The sequence below is a fragment of the Danaus plexippus genome, chromosome 26 (genome assembly GCF_018135715.1).
Source record: "Danaus plexippus chromosome 26, MEX_DaPlex, whole genome shotgun sequence".
Taxonomy (NCBI): Eukaryota; Metazoa; Arthropoda; class Insecta; order Lepidoptera; family Nymphalidae; genus Danaus; species Danaus plexippus.
This window is the reverse complement of record NC_083554.1, coordinates 4,722,231-4,746,268: the sequence shown is the minus strand read 5'-3', so window position 1 is coordinate 4,746,268 and position 24,038 is coordinate 4,722,231. Positions and strand designations below refer to the sequence as shown.

Below are 24,038 nucleotides of genomic sequence, written 5' to 3'. Positions count from 1 at the left end.
CAAATGCAAATTGACTCCACAAAATCAGCGACGCGGACGGTTCACTGAAATATCTCGATGTATAAACTGAGATAGGTAGGTATCTGTAATGTATGTATGTCTACATACGCCGTGGAATGCGCGCCATATACATACAGATATAACTACGTGGGTATGTACTGTGGAATCGTAAATAGATTGAATGGATATGTACCGAGATAGTTTTTGCCTGCATGTATGTTTGTGCAGTGTCGGCTGTGAGCCGTGTGGAGGTTTCGATCGTCCGTGTGTACAAGAGCATCGCTGTAATGTAAACATTGTGGTCAGAAGGAATGCATTTAGACAGTAGGTGCTTGAGGATATTATCATGAACTTTGATAACGTGGCGTTGAGTCGAGCACCCCAGTCTGCGACGCGAGTTGCCGCGGAGCGGTCGTATGTTGCGTTCGTGCCGGTGAGTCAAGTGCGAACTGTGTTCGCGCTCGCGTACGCGCCGCATTCCATCGTGGGGGCCCTTCGCCGCCATTGGCCGAACCCGCGTGACGTCACTCTTCGTAATGAGGTATTCAACATGGCCGTGTAGCTAGTTCGCGAGTGTGCTTCGTTATTCGTTTGAATGGATTTAATCAGTGAAATATGCCAAGGAGACGAAACGGTGAGATACCCTTGCCCGACGGATGGGATTATGCGAGGGACTTTGATGGAAAACTTTATTTCATCGACCACAATAGCAGAAAAACGACGTGGATCGACCCGCGAGACAGGTAAGTTTTCTGAAGAGAAGTGTTAACCCGTAAGAGCCCCATGTCAAAACTTTACATTCCAATGTGAATTTAAGTGTTTCTGATAAAATTTATGAACTGTGGACTGTGCGTATGAAAGTGAATTTAATATAATATGTGTCGATCGTGCCGAGAAAGCTCAATATGATTCTAAAATAGAATAAATCGTGAAAAACAAACTGTACTAGTCGCGACGCCGTCGCTATCTGGCGGAAAATATGCCCAACAAGCTCGATTTCACACGACATTCCACAATTGACTAACAACAAATGACCTAAACACAAATTATGGTTATCATTCTGTTATCCGCTGGAGCGAGTTGAGTTCGTTGTCGTTATGAGAGGTCCGTTTGTATAGGGTTGCTACGTGACAAATGTAGCCGCGGATATTGAGAGCAACGTTAGATGGAACAGAAGAATTATTTAATTAATTCGATGAAACGCTTGTATGGTTCATATGAATGCTGGACGGTGTTGTTGTTTCGTAAGTGGTGCGTGTACGGTGTATAGCTCGATGCGTGGAGACCGCGGCGGGAGACGGAATGCATTGCATAGGCAACTTGTGCGGTGTGAATGACAGGCCGTAGAATGCGGCCCAGGCCTGCAGCGATGGTCGCGCCTTTCTAAAGCGGCGCAGTCCCCCCTCCCCCCGACCCATATCCCCCCGGACTACCGCTTTACCAACGCACCACCAGTGCAGGTGCTTCTACACATCCCTATTAAATACCGATCGTTTCTAGGACTATCTGGTTACCATAGCGATGCTGACACCTGCACCATTGTCTTAAAAATTCGACCTTAGAATCCACCTGCTTCTTTTAATAGGCTTCCGTTATACGTAACGATGGACTGATAATGTTAATATATACCATATTATATTGACATGTTTGTTAAGATGTTGAACAGTGACAAGCTTTACGGTAAATTCTAGCCGGTACTTGTATAGTCTACATCGAACAGAAATTGCTGTGAAATGAAAAGTTAAAGATGCTATCATTGGAAATTTATGTTGTCCATTAAATATGACAAGAATGTAACATATACAATAATACAGAGTTGATGTAACTATTTCTATGATAGGATTAAATTGGTACTAAGAAGAAACTGGGGTACATCATGTGATAACAAATTAGCGATGAAAATTGAAATTGTACTGAAGTTTCTGCGCACCTTACTATCATCTGATGGTAAGATCGCAGACAGTTTCAATTGAAATAGAAGTATATTTCTCTTACGTTATAGACCATATTAAATCCAATTAAGAAAATGTGAATTGCACTACGAGACGTAACTAATGTCATATTACTACCGTCTATACCACGCGTACAATAAACACAGACACTAAGCCAATTTATTAACGCTAAAAATAACCTTATGTCTCCATCGCATTAGATGGTGTTAACGTTATAGGGGAAGCTGACAGAAAAAGGTTATTACAAACTTTTGTATTATTAATTCATCTCATGTAAGCAGATACTTTCCATTGTACAATTAATTTCCTGTAAATTCATTGCTTATAACGTGTCTCTAATGAGACGTTGCGTGCGAATGAGGATTTTGTGGTTTCGCTGATAATATAAACGATGCTACAATAGGCTTGTTATGTTGGCACAAAAACTTGAATCGTACCACAGTTACGCATTTGAATTGAGCAAAAATTCCTCATTGTTTTGTTCATCGAGCCAACAAAGAAGACTGTAGATGTGACTATAAAGAGTTGTGTATGAAATAATGCTTTAATTTAAATTATACTACTTTACATTCCTAATAAACGCAAATTTGTAGTGTTATTAGCTAAATTATTCGTGGCTAAGATAGCAATGCTTATCTTCTAGACGTAATATAATGCGGTTCGCAACGGAATGCATCTACACCAATTTGCATTCCTGCGAGGCCCAACGTTTGCTAGTTTTAATATTTATGTACAGTTTTAATTGGATGAAAACATTGTTGATTTAATATATGAAATTGGCATTATTTTATCAAATCGCGTTTCATATATATTTGTCGTGTAATGTAACTGTCTTTTGGATTGTGTAACCCAAGTATGTGTAAAGCATCTTGTGGGTACTTCCCACGCACTACGAGCGCCTTCAACCGTGACTTTAAGGGGCTGGGCATTTTACTGCATTTCTTGTCTTCAATCAAATGGTAGTCAGATCGCTTTGTAATTTAACATTCTTCCATTTTAATTGTTTCATCAGTCTGTATTTAAGTAATTAACGTGGTAATACCATTGGTAGATTGCGGAAATTATCCGCTTTGATTTATCCGTTCTCGGTGTAGGTAAGTGGAAAATGTGAAGCAAATTTTAATTGGCCTGCAGGGCGCGGCTAGTGAAATACCTTGTACAACATTGTTTACCCTACGCATTCCATTCAGATAAAGATGTCCTTGGCGTTTTTTACTATGACGCGCAACAATTTTTGCTGCCATATCAGCTTATTTATTACGATATTTATTTTGCGTTTTGCATATAAATAGTTATTTTATCTCTTATTTCTTAATGAATCGAAGGTATTTGAAAAGAATAACGACGTGTCTGCATAAAACTTTATGTTTTATATACAACGTTGGTGTTTTTCCCCTTCAGTTTAAAATATGTCAATAAGTATCTTTTAATTTGGATTTTAAAATAAATAACTATAATACATCATTTATGTCACAAAAAAAAACCCTATTTGTTTTACTATAATATGGTGATACTATAATATGTAATAAAAAATAGTATTCTTGTTTTACCTTTAGTTGTCTTTTAATTCTACGTTATTCTAAAATTTGCCAACCAAATAGATTAATTGAGTCGGACTTTTTGTTTTTGTGTGTACGCATTGTGGAATTTTTCCTTGTTTATATTTCGTTTCACCAAAACATTTTTGAGAATTCCGGTGAATCTTACTACGATATATGAGGCCATAAAACTTATTTACTTCATTTGCATACGCTTATAATTGTGGAGGCCAACATTATTTGGTCGGGTGAAGAATGTTGCCTATACCAGTTTCATCTTCTATTTTAGATGTTTCGTTTTCATTTGCTATAACTGTCTCTAATGTAGTAGATATAAAGTTTTGAATTCTTTAAACTTCTTAAGGAGGTCTAATAAAAATTAAACTAATTTGTGCAGTCGTGTCGAAAACGTTATTTTTGATTGGAAAGCAATTAACAAGGTACTTAATTAGGTAAATCGGTAGTGGTTCTTTGGTGAGTTTGTTACTTCTTAGACGAAGGTTTAACTCAGTTTAAGGTATGGATTACGAGGAATTGATATAAATTTATATCAAGTAGTCATAAACCATACATTAAACTGATCCAAGAATGCAAAAAATATTGTCACGAAAGGCTACTACGAGCAAACTATGTTCTTATCTGTTTCTGAATAAATCATTGACGATTTTAAACGTGGGCGAAATATCCTTCCATAAATGGATAACATTCTAATTTAATGTACCACAGAGTTTCTTGTTTGACAATGTAGTGCTAAATTGTATAACCGTTCGGAATGCACCACCTGTAACTAAATGCTGTACATATCTGTATTTTGGTCGTGAATTATGTATAGCTAAATAAATTAATTATAAATGAGAACTTATGTTTTATTTATCAATAAAAATGAAGACAATGGACGAAAGGAATTTCGTCTGAACAAACATTGAAGCCGATATTCCATTCAATCGCTGGACATTTATCAAGTTGTTTGGACCGTGTTGAACTATCATTTCCGGTCTACCCGTGTGTTCTAATAACACCGTATGAATGGCACCACTTAATGCCAAACTCATATTTAACTTTCTATTGAGAAAGTATCATTTGTGGTATTATCTAGATAACCGTTGTCATAGAGGCACTTGTTTCTAAGGTATTTTGAAAGGCGCCATGTTCACGGCTCTTGTGAACTAAACTGTTATAAATACATGCTAAAAACTGGTCTCGTGGGATAAAGTGACGTAGAGTATGTGACATTTGTTTAGTATTGGTTGATTATTAGTTATTATCGATGTAGTTACGTTCTAGTTGGATGTGTATTTTGTCCGGGTAAACCTAGATCGCTTTGTTATATTATGTCTTAACGTGAAAATCGACTTTAGGATCCATTATACAAAAGAATATCCAAATAATAACGATCGCATGAAGCGTTAAAAACAATAATTTACCTTGATTTCACAACGTTTTAGATTCTATTTTTCTTCAATTTTGAAATTTGGTTGCTGTCCGTCTTACACTTAAGTAATTGTTAGAATCGTGATGATCATGATATTGTGTCGCACGCGTCGCTTGACGGCGTGACAAAGTCTAGTGGTATGCATCGTGATTCAGTCGGAAACCTTATATATTTAATGTAATATTTATGTAACACAAAGTCCGTCCCTCACTTTACAGCTATCCCTGTGATAACTTGAAGAGATCCGCTATCATTCTATTTATATTCGCAATGGAATTGATTTTAAATGTTTAAATGCTTAACCCGAGCCCAGTCTGAGACCTTGACGTGACATGAGTTTCAACGCCACACATTTCTGTTCACACTTGGCTCTGGAATGTCGTTTGTCAATGATCGAATAGCGTGACGTCATCCTATCCACATTAACGCATAACGACATGAAAACTGGACTTTCGGACGAATATGCCATTTTTTGATATAAATACGAATATAAATTCTATGTTAAATCGTGACGTCAGGTGTTAAGAATGTTCAAAACAGTTACTTTAATGCTCGCTTACAAGAATTTTTATATGTTCTTCCAGTCATGCTCCGTCGAAGTGATTGTAAATTTAATCATTTAAATTTGTGCTGTACTGCTTCTGTCAGCGATTTGGTATGCGAGAGGAAATCACACTGACCCCTAACTCGCTTCCTTTTTTGGAACGGAAAGTTTGTGATGTTCCCGTGTTTGGTCTTTGTTTAGTGCACGCGGAATACAAAAGCCGCTTAATAGACTCAACGTTAAAATTCATTGTCGCAATCTAAACTGTTATGAACTGAAAAATCCGAATTGCCAGAGCCCATCGGTATGTGGATTAAAATATTTGTCGGGTGATATTAATAGAATATAAGTAGGTGTGCGTGTCCGTCTGTCGGTGGTTCGATATGTGGGAGACAGCGTGGCACCGCCTTCGACCAGACTGGATCCAAGTTTGTCGTAATCCAGGATTTGGTAATGCGTTTCAAAATAACGCGAAAGAATGTCAGATTTAAATAAATATCGAATAAAATATACGCAATGTTTGCGCAATTGTTATCAATTTAGATTATTTTGTTAGTTAGGAAGAATTTTTTGATTAGCCAACTAGTTATCGTTAGTAGTTAGTATCGCTCGTGGTATTTTTATTATGAAATGCTCAGGAAGGTCTATTACAGATTAGTTTCTCTATATTAGATATAATGAAATGTAAGGAATGCTTAGCCAAATATTCCAAAGCTGTTAGGGAGTTTCTATTTGCGGATTGTGGTCGTGCATTGGCCTTCAGAAGCGTCTCTTTCTGCAAAATAAGAGGTTTTGATATCATAAATTTCTGCAAAAAATTACCAGTTGCATATCATATAAATTATAGTGTATCCTTTATTGACAAAAATTAAGACGATAGTATTCTTTTAAAATTAAAAAAAAATTAAGGTTATTTTATTTTATTTAAGGTTATAATTATTACTATATTTTCATTTGACAAGAGAAAACGTTCAGTTTGTCTAACAAATGAGGAGTAGGTAGGTTTCAAATTAGAGTTAGTGAAGTTAAAGTATTATGAGATTGAGGCATTTGTTTGCAGATAGTGGTTATTTCAATTCATTAAAAAGTAATAAAACCAAATCGAACCTAAACTTTCATTTTATTGCGTCTTCCAAATATTAATTACGTAACTTGTTACAAACACTAAAGCTTAAATATGTCTATGAAAAATGTTTCTGTTTAACTTCGAGCGTGTTACGTATGTGTGTGTGTTTATTTATTTGTGTGCGATTAGGGATTCCGTGACACGGCTCACCGTTTCCAAGAACGCGACTTGTCTTGATGTCCTGCTGACAGGACTGGTTTTGACGTTCCACCACGATACAGCAACGTTGTCGATTGTTCCCATCTCTTTTCCTCTTATAATTTTTCCATTGCTCTCCCTTTTACCCATTGCAATGGATGCGCACACGCACGCGCCCTCTATCCTCTCGCTTCGATAAGAACGATCTGTAATGCAATGGACGCCGCGCGTTCGGTAGCTGCGAGGAGTAATGAAATTTCATTGAAGATTTGCCGGGCGTTGAAATAGGCATCACTTATATAGTAGCTTCCAAAACAGTACAAAAAATAAAGAAGGTTTATCTTAGATACTTTTTTGGAGTTCAAATTTTAGTTGTGCGAATGTATTTTTAGTTGTTATTTTTACATAATTATGGCCAGTAGTTTAACCCCTAATTTATTAGGCATATCTGTAAGATGTACGTTCGTAGTTATAGTTTAAAATATTTTGTCATATAATTACTTATAGCAATTAAATCTCACTTATGACTAGCATGATGTTGAGCAATTCACTGGCGCCTTTGCACCACGCCCAAAGGGCTCCTAGGCATCCAGTACTACAATTAATTGCTGTTTTATCTGTACCTAGCTAGACTACATACTTGAAATTCAAGAACGCCCCTTAATTTATAGCATCTATGTACCAGCTTTCTATAGCAGCAAAATTGCTTATTTGTTTAACTACGGAGCGTCATTTAGATTTATTTGGTTGAAGATTTAATCAAATTTATGAAAATTGTTGCTGTATTCGATTTGCAATTACTGTTCAGCAATATCTTTAAGGGTTTAACAATCTTCTAATAAACAAAACATTTGTTCAAAGAAAATAGTGACTATTGCTTCGTTGAATCATTTTGAAAATGTAATAGAAATTATTAGTTTTTTTTTTTGTTTATTAAATTCTAATATGAATTTAAACTAACCACATTTATTCTCCATATATCATTAACCGGCCGGTAAAAATTATCTGGTCAAAACTTGAAATAATGACCCTGTTATTTTTGTAGTGCTTTAATGATAGCTATAGGAACATTTTTAATATGTTAGCCCATTTCATTCGTGGGAAGTAATCAAACATATTAGGCTATGGGAATTTTTTTTAAAAATATATTTGAACAATTGATGTTGTTTTAAATCTACGTGGCATTAACGTGTTTGTTTCTTTCGTATAGTTTACTAGCATGTGGAGGGTTTCCCAATAGTGTCTGTGACGTCTTTGGCTTTGCATCACGTTACGTGTGGAGTGAAATAACTAATATTAGAATTATCAAATGATATACGATCTATATGAATATATTATTTGGTATATCAATATAAATCAGTTAATTCCTGAAATTGTTTCTTTTTCGAGTCATCAAATTTAATTATTTACGTTATTTTGGAATTATAAGTTACAATTTTGTTTAAAAACAAGCAAAGATGATGCGAAGAATCCATCGAAACAATTTAGCGTGTATTTATTTACACAACAAATTTGGGCCATATACTTGCCAAACGACTTTATTTATTAGTCACTTATTATTAGCATTTCCAATAGTTTGGACCGGTCCTTTACGATCACATTATATTGCTAACGGAATATTATTTTAATCCAATTCGCAAGTATCTATCAGTATGTAGATAGTGCAAATATTATACGGAATGATATATAAACTGTCGAAAATAATTGTTCCAGATACACAAAACCCCAATCATTCGCGGACTGCATTGGAAATGAACTGCCCCTGGGCTGGGAGGAGGCCTATGATCCTCAGATTGGGCCATATTACATCAATCACGTCAACCGTATGTATTATATCAAATATGTCCTAACTATTAATATTTTTATTGTACACAATATAGATATGTATATTAATTAATATTTAGGTTGCTTGCGATACTATATCAGGAATTAAAATTACGCAAAACTGGACGAGAGCAAGTGACTGTAAGCTCAGTGCCAATTTTAACCTTGATTGTATTTAGCTGAGCGCAAGAATTAATACACAGTACTGAACGTTCTCAAAATTTATTTGATATTAGAGTCAGTTTACTGTAATAATGTTTGGAAATGATAAAAAATACCAAACCATCGCTAAATGGAAAGGTTTATAGTGAGTTTAAGGAGACTTGTTTATAACTCTTGTGTTATTCAGTACATTGGGTGAAAAATGTTCAACGCGGGGGGCTTATGAAGGACCTTGATGTTTTAGTTATTCGACATGAATTATTGAACAGTCTGATTTATGTCTAGCCCATAGAATGTTAAGGCTTATTCCAAATTATATGTATTAAATCTAGATACAAAAAAAAACTTCATCACTTACATCACACCATGAGCGGTTTTTACGATATTTTTTGTAGAACAGTAAATCTCTATCAGGTATATGCAAATAGAATAAATTTTCTTGTTTTGATCCACTGTTAGATTTGTACGATAGTTTGAATTATATTATGCAAAGGCAAAAAAAATGTGACTGGTTTATTGTACACATCTCGAGTGACAGGTGTTTTGTGTAAAGTGAAATAGCCGACGGTATAATATCATCAACTTACGTAATCACTGCGGCACTTTCAAATATTTTTTTTAAATTATTTTTATTACATATTGTCACTGGTGATTTAATTTTTTTTTTGTGTGTATTTTTTTTTTACAAATCTATAAATAAACTGGATTATCTCTTTGCTAAATATTACATTCGTAGCCCTATAAGGTCCAATCCGGCCAAATGTTTCCAAACGCTGTATATATTATCTTTATAAACGTTTAATTTTGCGGTAACTATGTTTATAGTGTATTGTATTCAGTTTGTCTAAACCAACACAAATCACTGCTAACACCGGCTACCTTATAACGGTCGCTGTATATTTCGCACGAAACGCACGCATTCCTATGCATTATGTATTATTGCTGGAGATTTTCCGACATTTTCTGCATTTTTTGAAAGACCACCCATCACATCAGCAGGTGTCCTGTTAACTTTACCTTTAATATAATATTTAGAAATTTATAGTTGCCATAAAAAAATCACTCTATATATGACGTATACTCGTACTTACGCCTTGAATTACAGCAATTGTAAAATATATGTATATATCTGATATTACGATATATGTTTAAATATCAGTAGTTTCATTATCTTACATAATCTGCATGCCACAGGTTATGTAATAAAACTTTAAGTGCACTCAGTTAGCGGTCACGTATGTACTTAGTTCTTAAGTTCCGTACATTTAGTAGCCAGAATGTCATCTAGATAAAATATCTTAGTTTGACCAACTTACGACATTCTACCTTTCATTAACCATATAATTGCTGTATTTTTTTGAATAGTTTTTGTATCGTCGTTTCGTATAGAAATATGTATATCGTTACATAGGGTATATTTTAATAACTATATATTTTTAATGGAGTACACTTTAATTTGATAAAACCCATAGGTCAAATTCATCTGACATTTCAAAAGGAATTCCTAATTAGTGAGACCGTTTTAGCTATAGATATTTCAATGTTGCTTGTTACATGTTGGTGTAAATTGAGTCCTTATTTACGGTGTTGCAGTGTTGCAGTACTCATAAGTCAGGCGATAACATGCGTGTGCGCAGAGTTTATTTGTATTTAGTATCGTCAGCTATTTAATTTAAAATAAGCTTTTTGTTATTTATGTTGTATATAAATGGAAGGGTTTAATAATGTAGGAAATATATATATATATTAATGAATTTTAACTGCTAAGTTGTATTGTTGTTTCAATGTATAAATTAATTTAATATATCGAAAGTCAAGCAGAACCTTAGAAAATGTTTGTCAGATTGTAGTAGATATATGACTTTTAAATGTAAGTGTACTGAAAAAAATATATAATTAAATATACTTTTTTCAAATGAACGTTCGATACGTAGAAAATAAATAAATTAAATGAAGTCCAAATTTATAAATTATGTCTGAATAGCAACTGCGGGCTGAATTATGTTCTTTCTTACACGGACATATTAAATTATGTGTGTATTTATAATTTTAATACACGTGTGATCGTTGTGTAAATAAAAAGCAATTATTTTTTTATTATTATTATACATACATGATCGTAGTAAAACTATTTTATTGTTGCAATTATTATTGCTGGATAAAAACAGTATGCTGGAAATTGTTTCAAAATAAGAAGTAAGAAAAAAAAAAGGTTATACATAAATTCAAATATGTTTAAGAACACGTCACCCCATTATAAGACATTAGGCATACACTGTTTGTTATACAGGATGTGAATGTATGTTTAAAAGAATATAGTGAAACGGTCCATGCAAATTATGATCCGTTATCTTTATCTATAGTATGGGGATCTTGAAATTCTTTGGCTCATTATTTATCCTTAATGCAGGCGCTCGTTAGGATAATTATGAAGTCCTATCTTATAGGTAACCGATTGTGCCTAGAGCGCATTTTTTGCATAATGCAGCCCCGTAATAGTCTTTTACACTTTAGTTTCCAAGTATTCTGATCATATCTTGATTGTTCGCGCAAATAATACGCCTTTGAGCATAACGCGTTTCAAGTTTTATTATGTTTGTAGAATAATAAAATTGTATGGCCTATGGAAATGATGGAAGCTGTAATTACTCTCCCATCCCAATATTTTTTGCCTTCCATGTAATGGAATTTTTACCATGATTACACGTCGAGCCCGCGTCCAAGATACCTTCGACCTCCGTGTATATATTTAACAATAATCAACTACGTTATAATAACAAGTTACTAGAAATAATAACACATTCAGCATTCGAACCTACGTAATGATGATTCCCTCGTATTGATCCTGTGACGTTTATATCAAACGCAAAACAATATTTTTAATTATATGACTTCATCTCTTCATGTATTATGTAAATAAGATTCTGACTCAATTAACAAAAATATATAAATATACATATAAGTTTTAATAACTATATATATGTATATGACTCGTCTAATTTGCATCTTTGGGTAATCGAGACTCGCAATCTTTCCTCTACTTATTCGCTTGCCGCATTTATGTGCTAGGCTTCATTCTATGGCGTTTGTAGAGAATATTCATATAGAATTTTAAGATAACAACTCAAGATTTTCCGTCCTATATGGCTTTCTTATAAAATATAAGCGCTGGAGATAATATTTCTATATACGGGTAAGTTGGAGGTGATTTTATGATACATTCTTATACACATTCCATATCTTATTAGTTTTTGTATAACGCATATTCAATTTAAGAGTGTCTGTATGTGTGGTCTTGTTTTATAGCCTTTCCAAATGTGTTTGACTGTTTGAGAAGCTCCACGGCGCGTTCACACTTACTTCGGTTGCGTTTATTATGTTTACGACTTGGATACATTCGGAATAATCAATCAGTTGTCATTATAAAATAAATATTCCTTAAGTATATCTCGTTGGAAATATATTCTAATAATGTGTTATAAAATCTGCTATTATTCAATTAAGTCAAGCAGTCTAAAATGCTAGTGACGTGATATTTTCTTTAATTAATGACTCAACTTCACAACTTGTATCAGTCACCGGAAGTCGATTAGAATTCTTTATTACAAATGTTTGCTTTACAGAATTAATATTTGTTGATCATTTGCATCGTCCACATACAAAGAATATAACCTTAAATATATAAAATTTATAATTAAGTATATATTTTATATAAAAAAGCCATCAAGAGTTTGTTTTACTTAGTACTCTTATATATATAAGTATACATAAAGAATTAGGAATCAGTATATAATAAGTAGGTATATATATATATATATATATATAATTAATAGTATTTTGTCAATAAAAGAAACAATATAACTAGATATAAATGAACTTAGTGTACGCGATCACGTTGACATTCAGTCGCTCTCCGCGTGACATCCAAAGAGAGGTCCATTTTCAATTATATTCTCAATTCCCGAGCCAAGGCCTCGCAAATCTGATTACTCTGCAATTGAATATAGGTACATCGCTGTGTATATATGTACGTATGAAAGTTTGTTTCTAAATCATCATGCTATCTTCATGTATTATATAATTTCTATGCAAAATAATATATATATATATATATTTTTAAATTAATTAATACGTAAAATAGCACATCCCGAAAATTGTGCGGGAATAATGATATTATTGAAACATGTATTGTAATAATTTTATCTAGTATAGAATTATACTATTCAGTTTTTTTTGGAGATAAAAGGAAAATTGTATGCTAAATCTGTCAAGGAATTTATATAGGTTAATAATCTTTGCTCATATCAAATATATATATATATATATATAAGTTGTAAATAATCTAGGCCTTTAAAATACTCGTTGTAAATGTCAATAAAAATATGTTCAATCGATTTCGCTTACACACGAACTGGACAGGTTTTACATTGAGGCAATAACCATTAGTGGAATTCCACTGAATAAATTGTGTTAAATTCTTTTGTAATGTAATCAAATACGTCATTATTAAAATGATTATGTTAAGAATGATAAAAAAATATATATATATATATATATATTATTCAATATCTTTTACACTGACACGTCACGTGACTTTGATTTTTCATTGACTGCGGGTAGTTTGAAAAATGATAGTTTATATTGTATATTTTTAACAAAATTTTACATTGATATAGATATTATGGTCGATTTATATCCTTATCAGATCTGTTGGTACGCAATGCACCATTATATCGTAATGGTAGCCAATGGCCATATACGATATCAATCGGTAATTGTTTGATTGATTGGCGAATGCCACACCGATGACTGGTTTCATTGTTTTCGTAGTCATATGATTCGATGTATTCATACGTTAAATTATATATATTATGTTTTGATTGATAACGATAAAATATTATAATATATTGATAACAATGTACAAGGTTGTAATTTACCGGGTATTTTTGTTTATATATAAGTAAGTCTCAAAATGTTAGACTATTAAGATGATAATGTTTTTTTTATGTTTCAGAGGTGACCCAACTCGAAGATCCGAGGTTGGAATGGCTGAGCATCCAAGAAGCTATGCTGAGGGACTACCTCCACACAGCCCAGGAGGCCCTGGAGGTAAATTCAATTATATCATACAAACTAATGGACATACGTTTAAAACAATAGATGAGATAATAATTTAATTGCTGTATATATCTATTAAAAAGTAATATATAACTAATATATAGTAATTACGGAATGTTAATTGATAGTTATATTCATCGAACAATCGTTTATTTATCTTGTAGGTATAATTTAAATTAACCACATTTATAAGTACATTGAGATAAGGACAAAATAAGCACTAATGGAAACTTGTGGTCTATTTATATATATATATAGGGCGTACCTTAGTCCTAATACACCATATGTTTTAATGATATTACATGCCGACTGTAACAATTAGGAATAGATTATAATAACTGCTCTCTCAAGATAAAATCGGAATGCGATGTCTGATAAGCGCTGATAACACACATTGTTACCAATTTACATTATTATTATATATGATTATAATTTGTGGAAACGTTTTTTTTAACGTACGCGACTTAAAAATAGTGCTTTTAATTGAGATTATAACGTTCGGTTATTTTCCATGTTGACCGTTAGGGGAGTTTAAATCTCAAATTATTTTCTTATTTGTTACTTAGAAGGCATACGTATGTCATACGTGTACCACGTCTCATTGTATGGAGTCATAAAATATGCATATTTTTCTTCTATATATTTTTTAATTTGATCTCGTCAGTGATCTTAATCAGATGTGTTCCTTTCAAGTTCAATGATGGTACGTCTTATTGGTGTCACGTGTTGTCGTGTTGACGTAAACACTGATCTATGACCTATGACCTCATGCAATGACGTCAATGATTGATTTTATTGTTAGATCAAGCGATTGACCCCGTCCAGATACACCCGTGACGTGACCTTCCAACTTAATCCCACTATTGAAGTTTATCTAATCGGAATTTATTTTCCTTATCAAATACAACCAGGTTATTATAAATTTTATTAATGATATTTAATTATTATGTTAAAATCAACATTATTTTAACGTTTATGTTGAATATTAAATAAGCGTTTAAATGAAACTAGTATTATTCGGATTTACTACGCGGATTTTATTATTTAAAAACTACATAATCCCGACGTTTCGGTCACTTTGCAGCAACCGTGATCACGGGCAGACGAGGTGTCAGACACCTACTAATACTAGTTTCATTTAAATGAATACTCGCGAAAATCTTAGATCTCATTAAATAAGCGTTTTTTTTTACATAAATTTTTAATGAAATTATAGAACGGTCAGCCTTATATATATGCCGGTCACAGTGTTTGAAGAGGCTCGAAACTTTGAATAAAATTTGCACACTCATTGCAAAGTTTGCGACATGTGAAAGTACAATACAATTTGACCTATATGTAATATACTTTAAGGTTTAATATTAAACATATACATATATTACAAAACGTCAAACTGTGTGCACCAGATATGGTAGGATTCTGTCTTGTTTTTTTAACGAAAAGATTTACTCACAAACAATATACGCCTTTATATTCATCGCTATAAAGTATAACTTCAAATTACATATACTATCAATGATTTTCATTACCATATTTTTTATATCAAAAAAGTGCAATATTGTTTATTTCATATGTTTGCGTGAACCTAGCTGCCATTAAGCGTGCTGTCATATTGATCATAGTTTTAGCCGATTCATGATTAAAGGAAATAATAATACCTATTAGGGAATAGTTCAGTAATGATGTAAAATTATTGTAACATTAGGAACGGTCAGTGAAGCGTGCTAATTAATTATAATATACTCATTAATATTGACGTCTGTTCGATTAGATTACGTTAGAAGTTGTCAAAAAAAGGTTCAATGAACTTATATGAATGAATTTTTTTATATTAATATTAGATTTTTAAATTTGGAACTGGAATTTATTACTTGGGTGTATTTAAAAAAAAAAACAATTTTATTTAAGTTGAATTTTTTTTTAGTAAATTTGTAGTGATTTCCGGCCAGTGTTTTAATGGATTATATATATATATATAACCTTACAAACTTATAAAATAAAGAGTAACAATTTATTTAATGCAATCGCTTTATAGGAAATATACTTTTTATATATATCTCTGAGTTTTCATTAATACCATTGGTATGCTCTACTGTATGCTTAATGTCATATAATGTTTGTGAATTGTCGGATGTTACGTTGCGTGATTCAATCAATCAATGTTACAGTTCTCCGTAGATGTGGTTCCGCGAACATATCGTCCGGGATCGCGAGCCTGGCGGATGAAACCGTGATTATAATAATAATATAAAAATATTACGCGGAAAATATTACAAATTATCACATAAACAGTAATAACTTGTAAATTAATATTTTTTAGTCGTACTTCGCTTTAAAAAAAATTGGTATGCTTTTCTTTTTATTGTGAGATAAGACAATCGTATGATAATTCAATTTGTTTATTATATAAACGGTATTGCGAAGTATTAACCCGGTCAATAAAGATGTAGTAATGGACTTATTACTGGCCCGGGCCAAAGGCCTCCAGTCATTGCTAAGTGGGAGGTTGCTTAAATTATTGCCACAGATCCCTATTGTATACTACTCTAGCAAAAATATTCATAGTATAAATCACTATCAAAATATATATGTTTCGAGAATACCGAGCTTATTTAATTCTAAATTTAAACATTAACATTTAAATGGCATCTCAATTTTACCTAGCTCTACTATAAAAAAAAATTAATACATTTTACTATATTATTTTTATTATTTAATACGTACATATTAAAATTATGTTACTGTTATATATAATGTATATAAAATAGGTAGCGAATAACTGCACGGTGGGTAGGATACGTGTCGGTATGTCCTACTATAACTTTTGATTTAAACGATAATGATACTTATGTCATTGTTATAAAGCGGTTGTTATCCTGCTATGGTATTCTATATTGCGCAAGTGTGATGCGTCCATGTTTGGCAATGAGTGAATATTGTTTGTATATACATAATTAATTATTGATAATAAATTGATTTGTATGTTAAAAATATGTGGAATAGGTATCAAAGTTATAGTGTGACCTAACTCATGATGTGATTGCTGAATTGAATGTGGTTTATATATATATATATATATATATATATATATATATATATGTATGTATGAAACAGGACATGGCTCACATGCTACTTGATCGTGTATAACGAAACACGTTGATACGTTAAGTTTGACGAAAAAAAATATTGGTAAGGTCACGGCTCTGATCTACACACTAACAGGGACGGGGGGGACGAGGGTCAATTAATGATTTACGTGATAAACTTCTAACTCCCGAATATTATGTTAAAGTTTAGTAAATATTAATTTTAATAAAAATATATTATAACTATTGAATGATATTAAATATCTTTATGGTGTTTAGTTTGATTCTGATTTTAACCATGTTTATATTACACAGCCATTAGTAATTTGATCTTTATTATTTCACTGTGTGTACAATGATCTCACCCTACTCCGCCTATATTTATGCATTTTTATCTATAGTTGAGTCATTATATAGTCAGAATGTTCATACTTTGTTGTTCTGATTGTTATTATTAGTTAAAATTATATACGTAGAATGTTTAAATATGTAAAAAAGTACGCTCTCTAGAGTAAAAATATACTATAATTTTTATTAGGAAAGGTGAATTAATAATAAATTCATTAATGTTTCTTTGCATTAATGCTTTTATTAATTTTTTCCTGTCTAAAAAATCTTAGATTTATACACATGAGTCTAGACCAATTGTCAACTCTTCAAAGTCTTCGTCAGTTAATACTTTGGTAAAATCTATATATTCTAGTAAATCAGTAATAATAGATAAAATTTGTTTAATTCAAATCTATCTATGTTCAATTAGCTGTCATAACTTGACCCCGGTCTGAGATAGACTTGCCAGAAAATATGGCGTAAATACCATTCTAAATACAACCAGTTGATATACAGGGTGTGTGCATTCAAATATACACTAGGCTTAGGAATTCATTTACAATAATTGCATTTTAAAGCCCGTGATAGTTTGACTAGAAAATAGATACGTTTCGAATGCTTATGAGCAATATAATATTTATTACTACCTGTATATGTATGTATGTGTGTATATTGCTGTGTGTGTGCGCAGATGCTTTCTGAAGAATTTTCAATCATTGCCTCTAAATTAGATGTTTAGTCGGAAGTTGTTCTTGTATAAAATGTCATATTAAAAAAAGAAAACTTAAATAATATAATTTTCTTTTATGTTATCTGAATAGATTTGAATTCCTCCAATTTTTTTTCTGAGGTCAAGGCTACGTAACCTAAGCTCTGACTTCTGTTTATTAATTCTTTGATTAAAAATGTATATATATTATGTACGGAAAAAGTATGTAAACAAACACATCATACGTAAATGATGCGACCCTATAATTAGGTATCATTATGATGGGTTTATACAAAAAAATATCTAAAACGTGTTCCGAAGTTGGACCAAAATTATGAAGAAGCAGCAATTTGGCTTTGATATTTTTTTGGGAGCTAATAGTCGGTTGGAGGATCCATATTACCTTATCCTATATTTGGTATAACGATTTACGATGTACAAATCAGGATTATGAGTTATCCTTTAATTCTTCCTCTGTTTATTGTAATGTTTATATCATTTCTGGTCTGTCATTGATTCTGGAGATGCAGCTGTTACACAATCAGGAAGTTGCTGAGAGCTTCGTTTTCCTCTTATTGATTATTCTTTTATCTTGTTTTTCTTTCTTCGATTTCACTATTTCCTACCTTGATCGATACTACAGCCTCTCAACAATAGTGTCTGCTTTTTTGGCTTATAGGACAATAAAAACTACTTGTGACATAAATGAGTTTACATAGCGTATGCTTTTTACGACTTATAATTTTGGGTGGGGTGAAAATGGTGAATAGACTGGTACTCATCTGAGTATCTAGTGCGGACACCATCTACGACTTCATTTCCGCCATCGAACGGCTAAAAAAATAAACATTATTTATGATACCGCATATTCGACGTCGGTAAAGGTAGCAATTTATTTTATTTGGTTTTCCGAATGTTTAATTGGTAAGTCTTAGCTCTGAGGTTCAGCCTTCAGGCGACTCGTATATTAATGCTTCTACTGTACACTTTGGTTGTATATCATTGGATTGTTTATTTTCAATTGTGAAATTCAAATATGGTTACCAATAAAAATGATATATAATATTTTGGATACCAAAATAGCAATGTTTAAAATATTACACCCATGAAGCTACTATTATACTTGAGGCAAAAAAATTATATATATATAAAATTGTCGCATTATACATCTATATACATATATAACATACTTTTCCCCAAACCTTGCTGTTCTCGGAAACTTTGATTGCGGTCATCACATATAAATAAGTAGCCTGTCAAAGGTCAGGAACAGGGCAAGGATTTGTTAATAACTTCTGACATTGCCATATAGAATAAATCATTTGACATTTACCGTCAGTCATCATAGTCAAATTAAACACATTTTTACGTATTTTATAGATATACTCTCATGTAATAGTTTTAACGTCTTAAAAAATTCTATCAAATTTTTTTTTTTTTTGCTAACTCATGGTGACAGTACCGTTTTATTTCGCTCACCAAAGACTTCCAATCACGATCTTATTAGTAAATATAATATTAAAAAAGGTATTTATTTATTTTATATTTTAATAGCTGTGTTTTAAGGTTTATATTGCAAAATATAGTAAAGTATTAATATATAAGAGTATTATCTGTCGGCAATAATTTATAGACGGACAGATTAGTGGGCTTTATTGTAATGTGATATAATGTTTGGTAGACAAAACGTTCGGTACGCCATTAAAGTAACTTTCTAAGTGACATATATATCCAATATCTCATACCTTGTCAGATGTCTTATGTTTTTGTATGCTATAAATTTTAATTTTAAAACATATATATATTTTTTTATGGTTCGTTTTCCTCTGTATCGTTCTTTCATAAAAGGTGTAAATATTCCATAAATTTAATAAAAAAAATATATATTTTATAAAAAAGATTCAATTTGCGGAAAATGTGTGAGTTTTATGTATGTACAATGTAATGATAAAAGGGTCATTTGTTTGTGGGCACTTTAAAATAATCTTTGTTTAGACGTTAATGTCATAACGGGCCATTAGCGAGATACGATTCCATTTCAGTATATATTATAAATATGTGTCTGAAATGTGTTCTTCACTTCCTTATCGATATCGATGTATTTATATGATCGATTGTCGATAAAAATCACTGGCGCCCTCGCCTGTCATTAGAAACGGTAATGCAAGCCATCAGAATGCATCCGTTGGGAGGGAATTAAAATATTTGATTATAATCTCAATGATATATATGTTTTCGTGTTTGATGTATAAGTTTATTATTAATTATTCATATTATTTATTATGCTTTTAAGTTTTTAAGATAATATGGAATTCCGTGATGACATACATACATGTATAAATCAGTGGTAATACCACTTGATCCCGTTTAGAATTTATAGTAGGCATCTTAAAACAATTTGTTGGACATTCTTTGACCATTTTGGTATACGTTGTGGCATGGCCAGCGATGTATTAGAATAAGGCTGTGTACAGTAATGCGACTGCCGGTATGTGTTCTCGACCGATTATTATTATTATTATTATTATATATATATATATATATTATTATTATATATATATATATATATAAATTTATTTGCTGAAATAATACTAGATGTTTGTTTGATTTTTATATATCGAAATCGGTAATTTGTTGAGCAACAGTCCAAGTTTTTAATACGACTATTGGTTAGTTTTGTTAAATAAATAAAATATTATTCCTTAATACCTGAAGAAATATTGCAGACGTGTTAAATAGAGTTGAAAAGTTATATTTAGCTTTCTTTGTACAGACGTTAATGTCATTAGTTTTAAACATTTTTAACATATAAAATATATAGTAAAGCTTCCATTGTAAACAGTTGTTTAACAAGTGTTGACTTTGTAAACGGCCTTTAGGGCCACGTGTTACTTTGCTCATGCATTTGGAATGTAAAAAAGATATTCGTCGCATCAGTGAGCTATATAATAATACAACGTTCTCACTCCTTACTACTGTTAAGATTCCAATTCAGTGATTCATTTGTACGGAATCCTAATGTATGTTGTAGGTATAACTGAAGTGTTCCGTAAAAGTAAGCTAACGAGACCTCCTTTCCAAATTCCATAGTCTATATCAATGTAACGAATTCTGTCTCAATGTGTATCGGCTGGCATTGTCCGCAATTACTAGTAGGTATATATTTAAAATGACATGAGGTTGACAGAATTGTTCTATATAATACTAGCCCTTGTATTGAACTATATAATCAATATATAGTTGGAAATCTCTTCTATATATGTGTGCGTGTGTGTGTGTGTGTGTGTGTGTGTGTGTGTGTGTATGTGTGTGTGTGTGTATAGTACGGATAATAAGCTGTTCCAGTTACAATGATGGTGTTTTAAGATGTAAATTAATATCATAATGTGTTTGACGAACTTCAGTGAAACGTGATACACGCTGACGATATCGTTTATAGTGTAAGAGCTTTGCTTACTCTATGTTTCATCCGTTACACTACATACCGAGCGTTAATAACTCATTCGCAAATCTTGGTGTAAGAGTATCAACTTAGTTTATTGAATTAAAATGATTTCTTCTAAACATATTATTAAAGATCCCGGGCTATATTTACATGACATCCAACAGTAATATTGTATTAATATACTTAATAATGTAAAATTAAATTTATCTTTGATGTTCGTGTGGGTTGGGTATCGTCTTTTCGTCTTTTATTATTCGTCACACGAAATGATTATCTTATTTCAATACAATTTTATAAAAATGTACTAATTAACACAATAATTTTCTTTCAATTATATATATTTTGGCAAAAACATTATTAGCAAATGCGAACAAAGCTTAATACAAACTTCATTTAATTAAAAACCACCTGATTTTGAATCAGGCTTGGGTTCCTGTTTCACAACGATCAATCGTTGCCATAGATACTCCTTACAAACAACTCCTATTTTATAATGGCAGTGCAAATTTCAATTTAATACCATTTCAACGATGCTATGTATCGTCCAATCATCGATTGGCCGTAAATCATTCAAATCTGACAATTTAAACGTCAGATCATTAACAGAAGTTAAAAAGTGTCATGTTCAAAAAAAATCTCCACCTCCACAGCTATTAACATTTTTGTCGTCGTTTTCTCGGGCCATTTAAATAATAGCGTACACGTTGCTACTGTTTGTAAATTATATGTTACGAGTGTTAAGAAATTGGACGTTAATTAACGTAAGTCATTCAACGTGTAAAAGTATATGATCGTTCATTTTTCCCTCACATATCATGTTTATGGTGGGCTCGTTGAAACATTTTTACTTATTTAAATATTAATAGCATGAACACGCTGTATACGCTTTTTATTGTTTTAACTTTACCTAAAAATCTCGTTGAGGAATTTCAAGATGATTATGTCAACACATTCATTTGTATATATATACATATGTATATGATTTTATTTTCTTAGACGAAAAAAAAATGTTGTCACCATATTTAACATACCATCATCTGCCTATCGGTGCCCAATGTTGAATAAAGGCCTCTTATCACATGGATTAGTTTAGAGCGTTAATCACCACGCTGGCTTAAGGTGGATTGGCGATTTCAATTTTTTTATTTGAATTTATAATTCCAGATTTCCTCTCACTATGTTTTCCTAATTTCCTGTCAGTAGTGTCTAAATACTACCAGAAAGAACATATAGCTCGGAAAAAATCACAGTTATACTTGCCAGGTTTCGAACCCACACCTTCATGCATGAGAGTCGAGCCTTAACCTGGCCACCACTACCATACATGTTTAAATTATCGTGGCGATAAAAATTATGATTTTATCAGATAAACGTATATAAAATTTAAACTAATGGGTGATTCTAAATAAATAAAATAAATATAAAATAAACATAAAGATGCTTACTAAATGTTAATATTACGTCATGGTGCTGCCATGGCGACCGTCGCTGGTCGTAAACTGAGGAATCCCACGACCCATCCCATAGCCTCTTGTAACTACATCCACAATTTTTATATAATAATTAAATTTTTATATATTTGTCTTATCTGTGATCTCGTATTCAGAATTAATACATGAATATTGAATTTATATTTGATTAAATTTTATATCCATAAAACACGTGAGTTTTCTATTTTATGAGTTTTTTATTATATCAAGTCAATGGATATTATAATAAAGGTACATTGGGTTATCTCAAGCTATTTCTCATCGGAGGCTGTTGTCAATTTAAATAAAAGCAATCTTTTATGAGATCGCTCAGAATAAACAAACGGATAAACATATCGAATGTAATTAAAATTGAGATTTTATTTTGACGTAACAAGCGGATGCGTAATTTTATTTTTTTTATATTAAAATTAAAACATATGTAAAGTGAATGTTATATTTGCAAGGCATGTTTATGGTTTTTTTTTAGTCTGTACTACAATTTTAATAGTCCATATTTCTGACATTTGTATAAGGAATGTCACCCGGACGGGTTTATTTGTTAGCCATGCACACTAACATACATGATGATTTTTATCTTATGCACATAAAAATAAGGTTTGAATTCATTTGATACGACCCTCTGACAGCTACTGTACTACGCACAGATTAAATAGTGAGGAGTCGTCACACCGATGGTATTATTTATAGCAATCAAAAGAACAAGACTGTCTTTAGAACGTCCTATAAATAAATATAGAATACACTAAAATAGAATTAAATATATTTAATATAACTGTACAATAATAACTCGGATACATAAAAAATGAATTAATAGTTGTTATATCGAACGGAATCTCAATATAAATGGATGTAAGTCTTAATTTTAGATTAAATAAAAAAAAAAACTTTGAAAGAATGTCACTTAACAAAGGGCCATGTCAGTCGTCAACAATTTATGATCGTGAAAGTCGCATTCCATTCCAAAGCATCCCGGAGGAGTTAATCTGTGCATGTCAAAATAATCTTTATTGTATTCATATTGATACGATAATCGCCTGATGGACTATATTATTCAATTATTTGGAGGCTCAAGATATTTAGTTTGATTTTGATTGTACTAATGCTGGTTAACCCTGTGCTAGGTACCGTTTGTGAGGAATAT

The 24,038-nt window shown here is 31.9% G+C and overlaps 1 protein-coding gene across 1 annotated transcript in view; it reads left to right on the top strand.

Annotated features, from left to right (window-relative positions):
* The first annotated feature begins 208 nt into the window (after positions 1-208).
* LOC116774550 (protein kibra) overlaps positions 209-24,038 on the top strand; it is a 39,557-nt gene continuing 15,727 nt past the window's right edge. Inside the window, exons 1-3 of the mRNA XM_061524823.1 lie at positions 209-743; positions 8,444-8,553; positions 13,731-13,825. Coding sequence (XP_061380807.1) covers positions 616-743; positions 8,444-8,553; positions 13,731-13,825 — 333 coding nt within the window. The 5' untranslated portion in view covers positions 209-615. The remainder of the gene's footprint in view (positions 744-8,443; positions 8,554-13,730; positions 13,826-24,038) is intronic.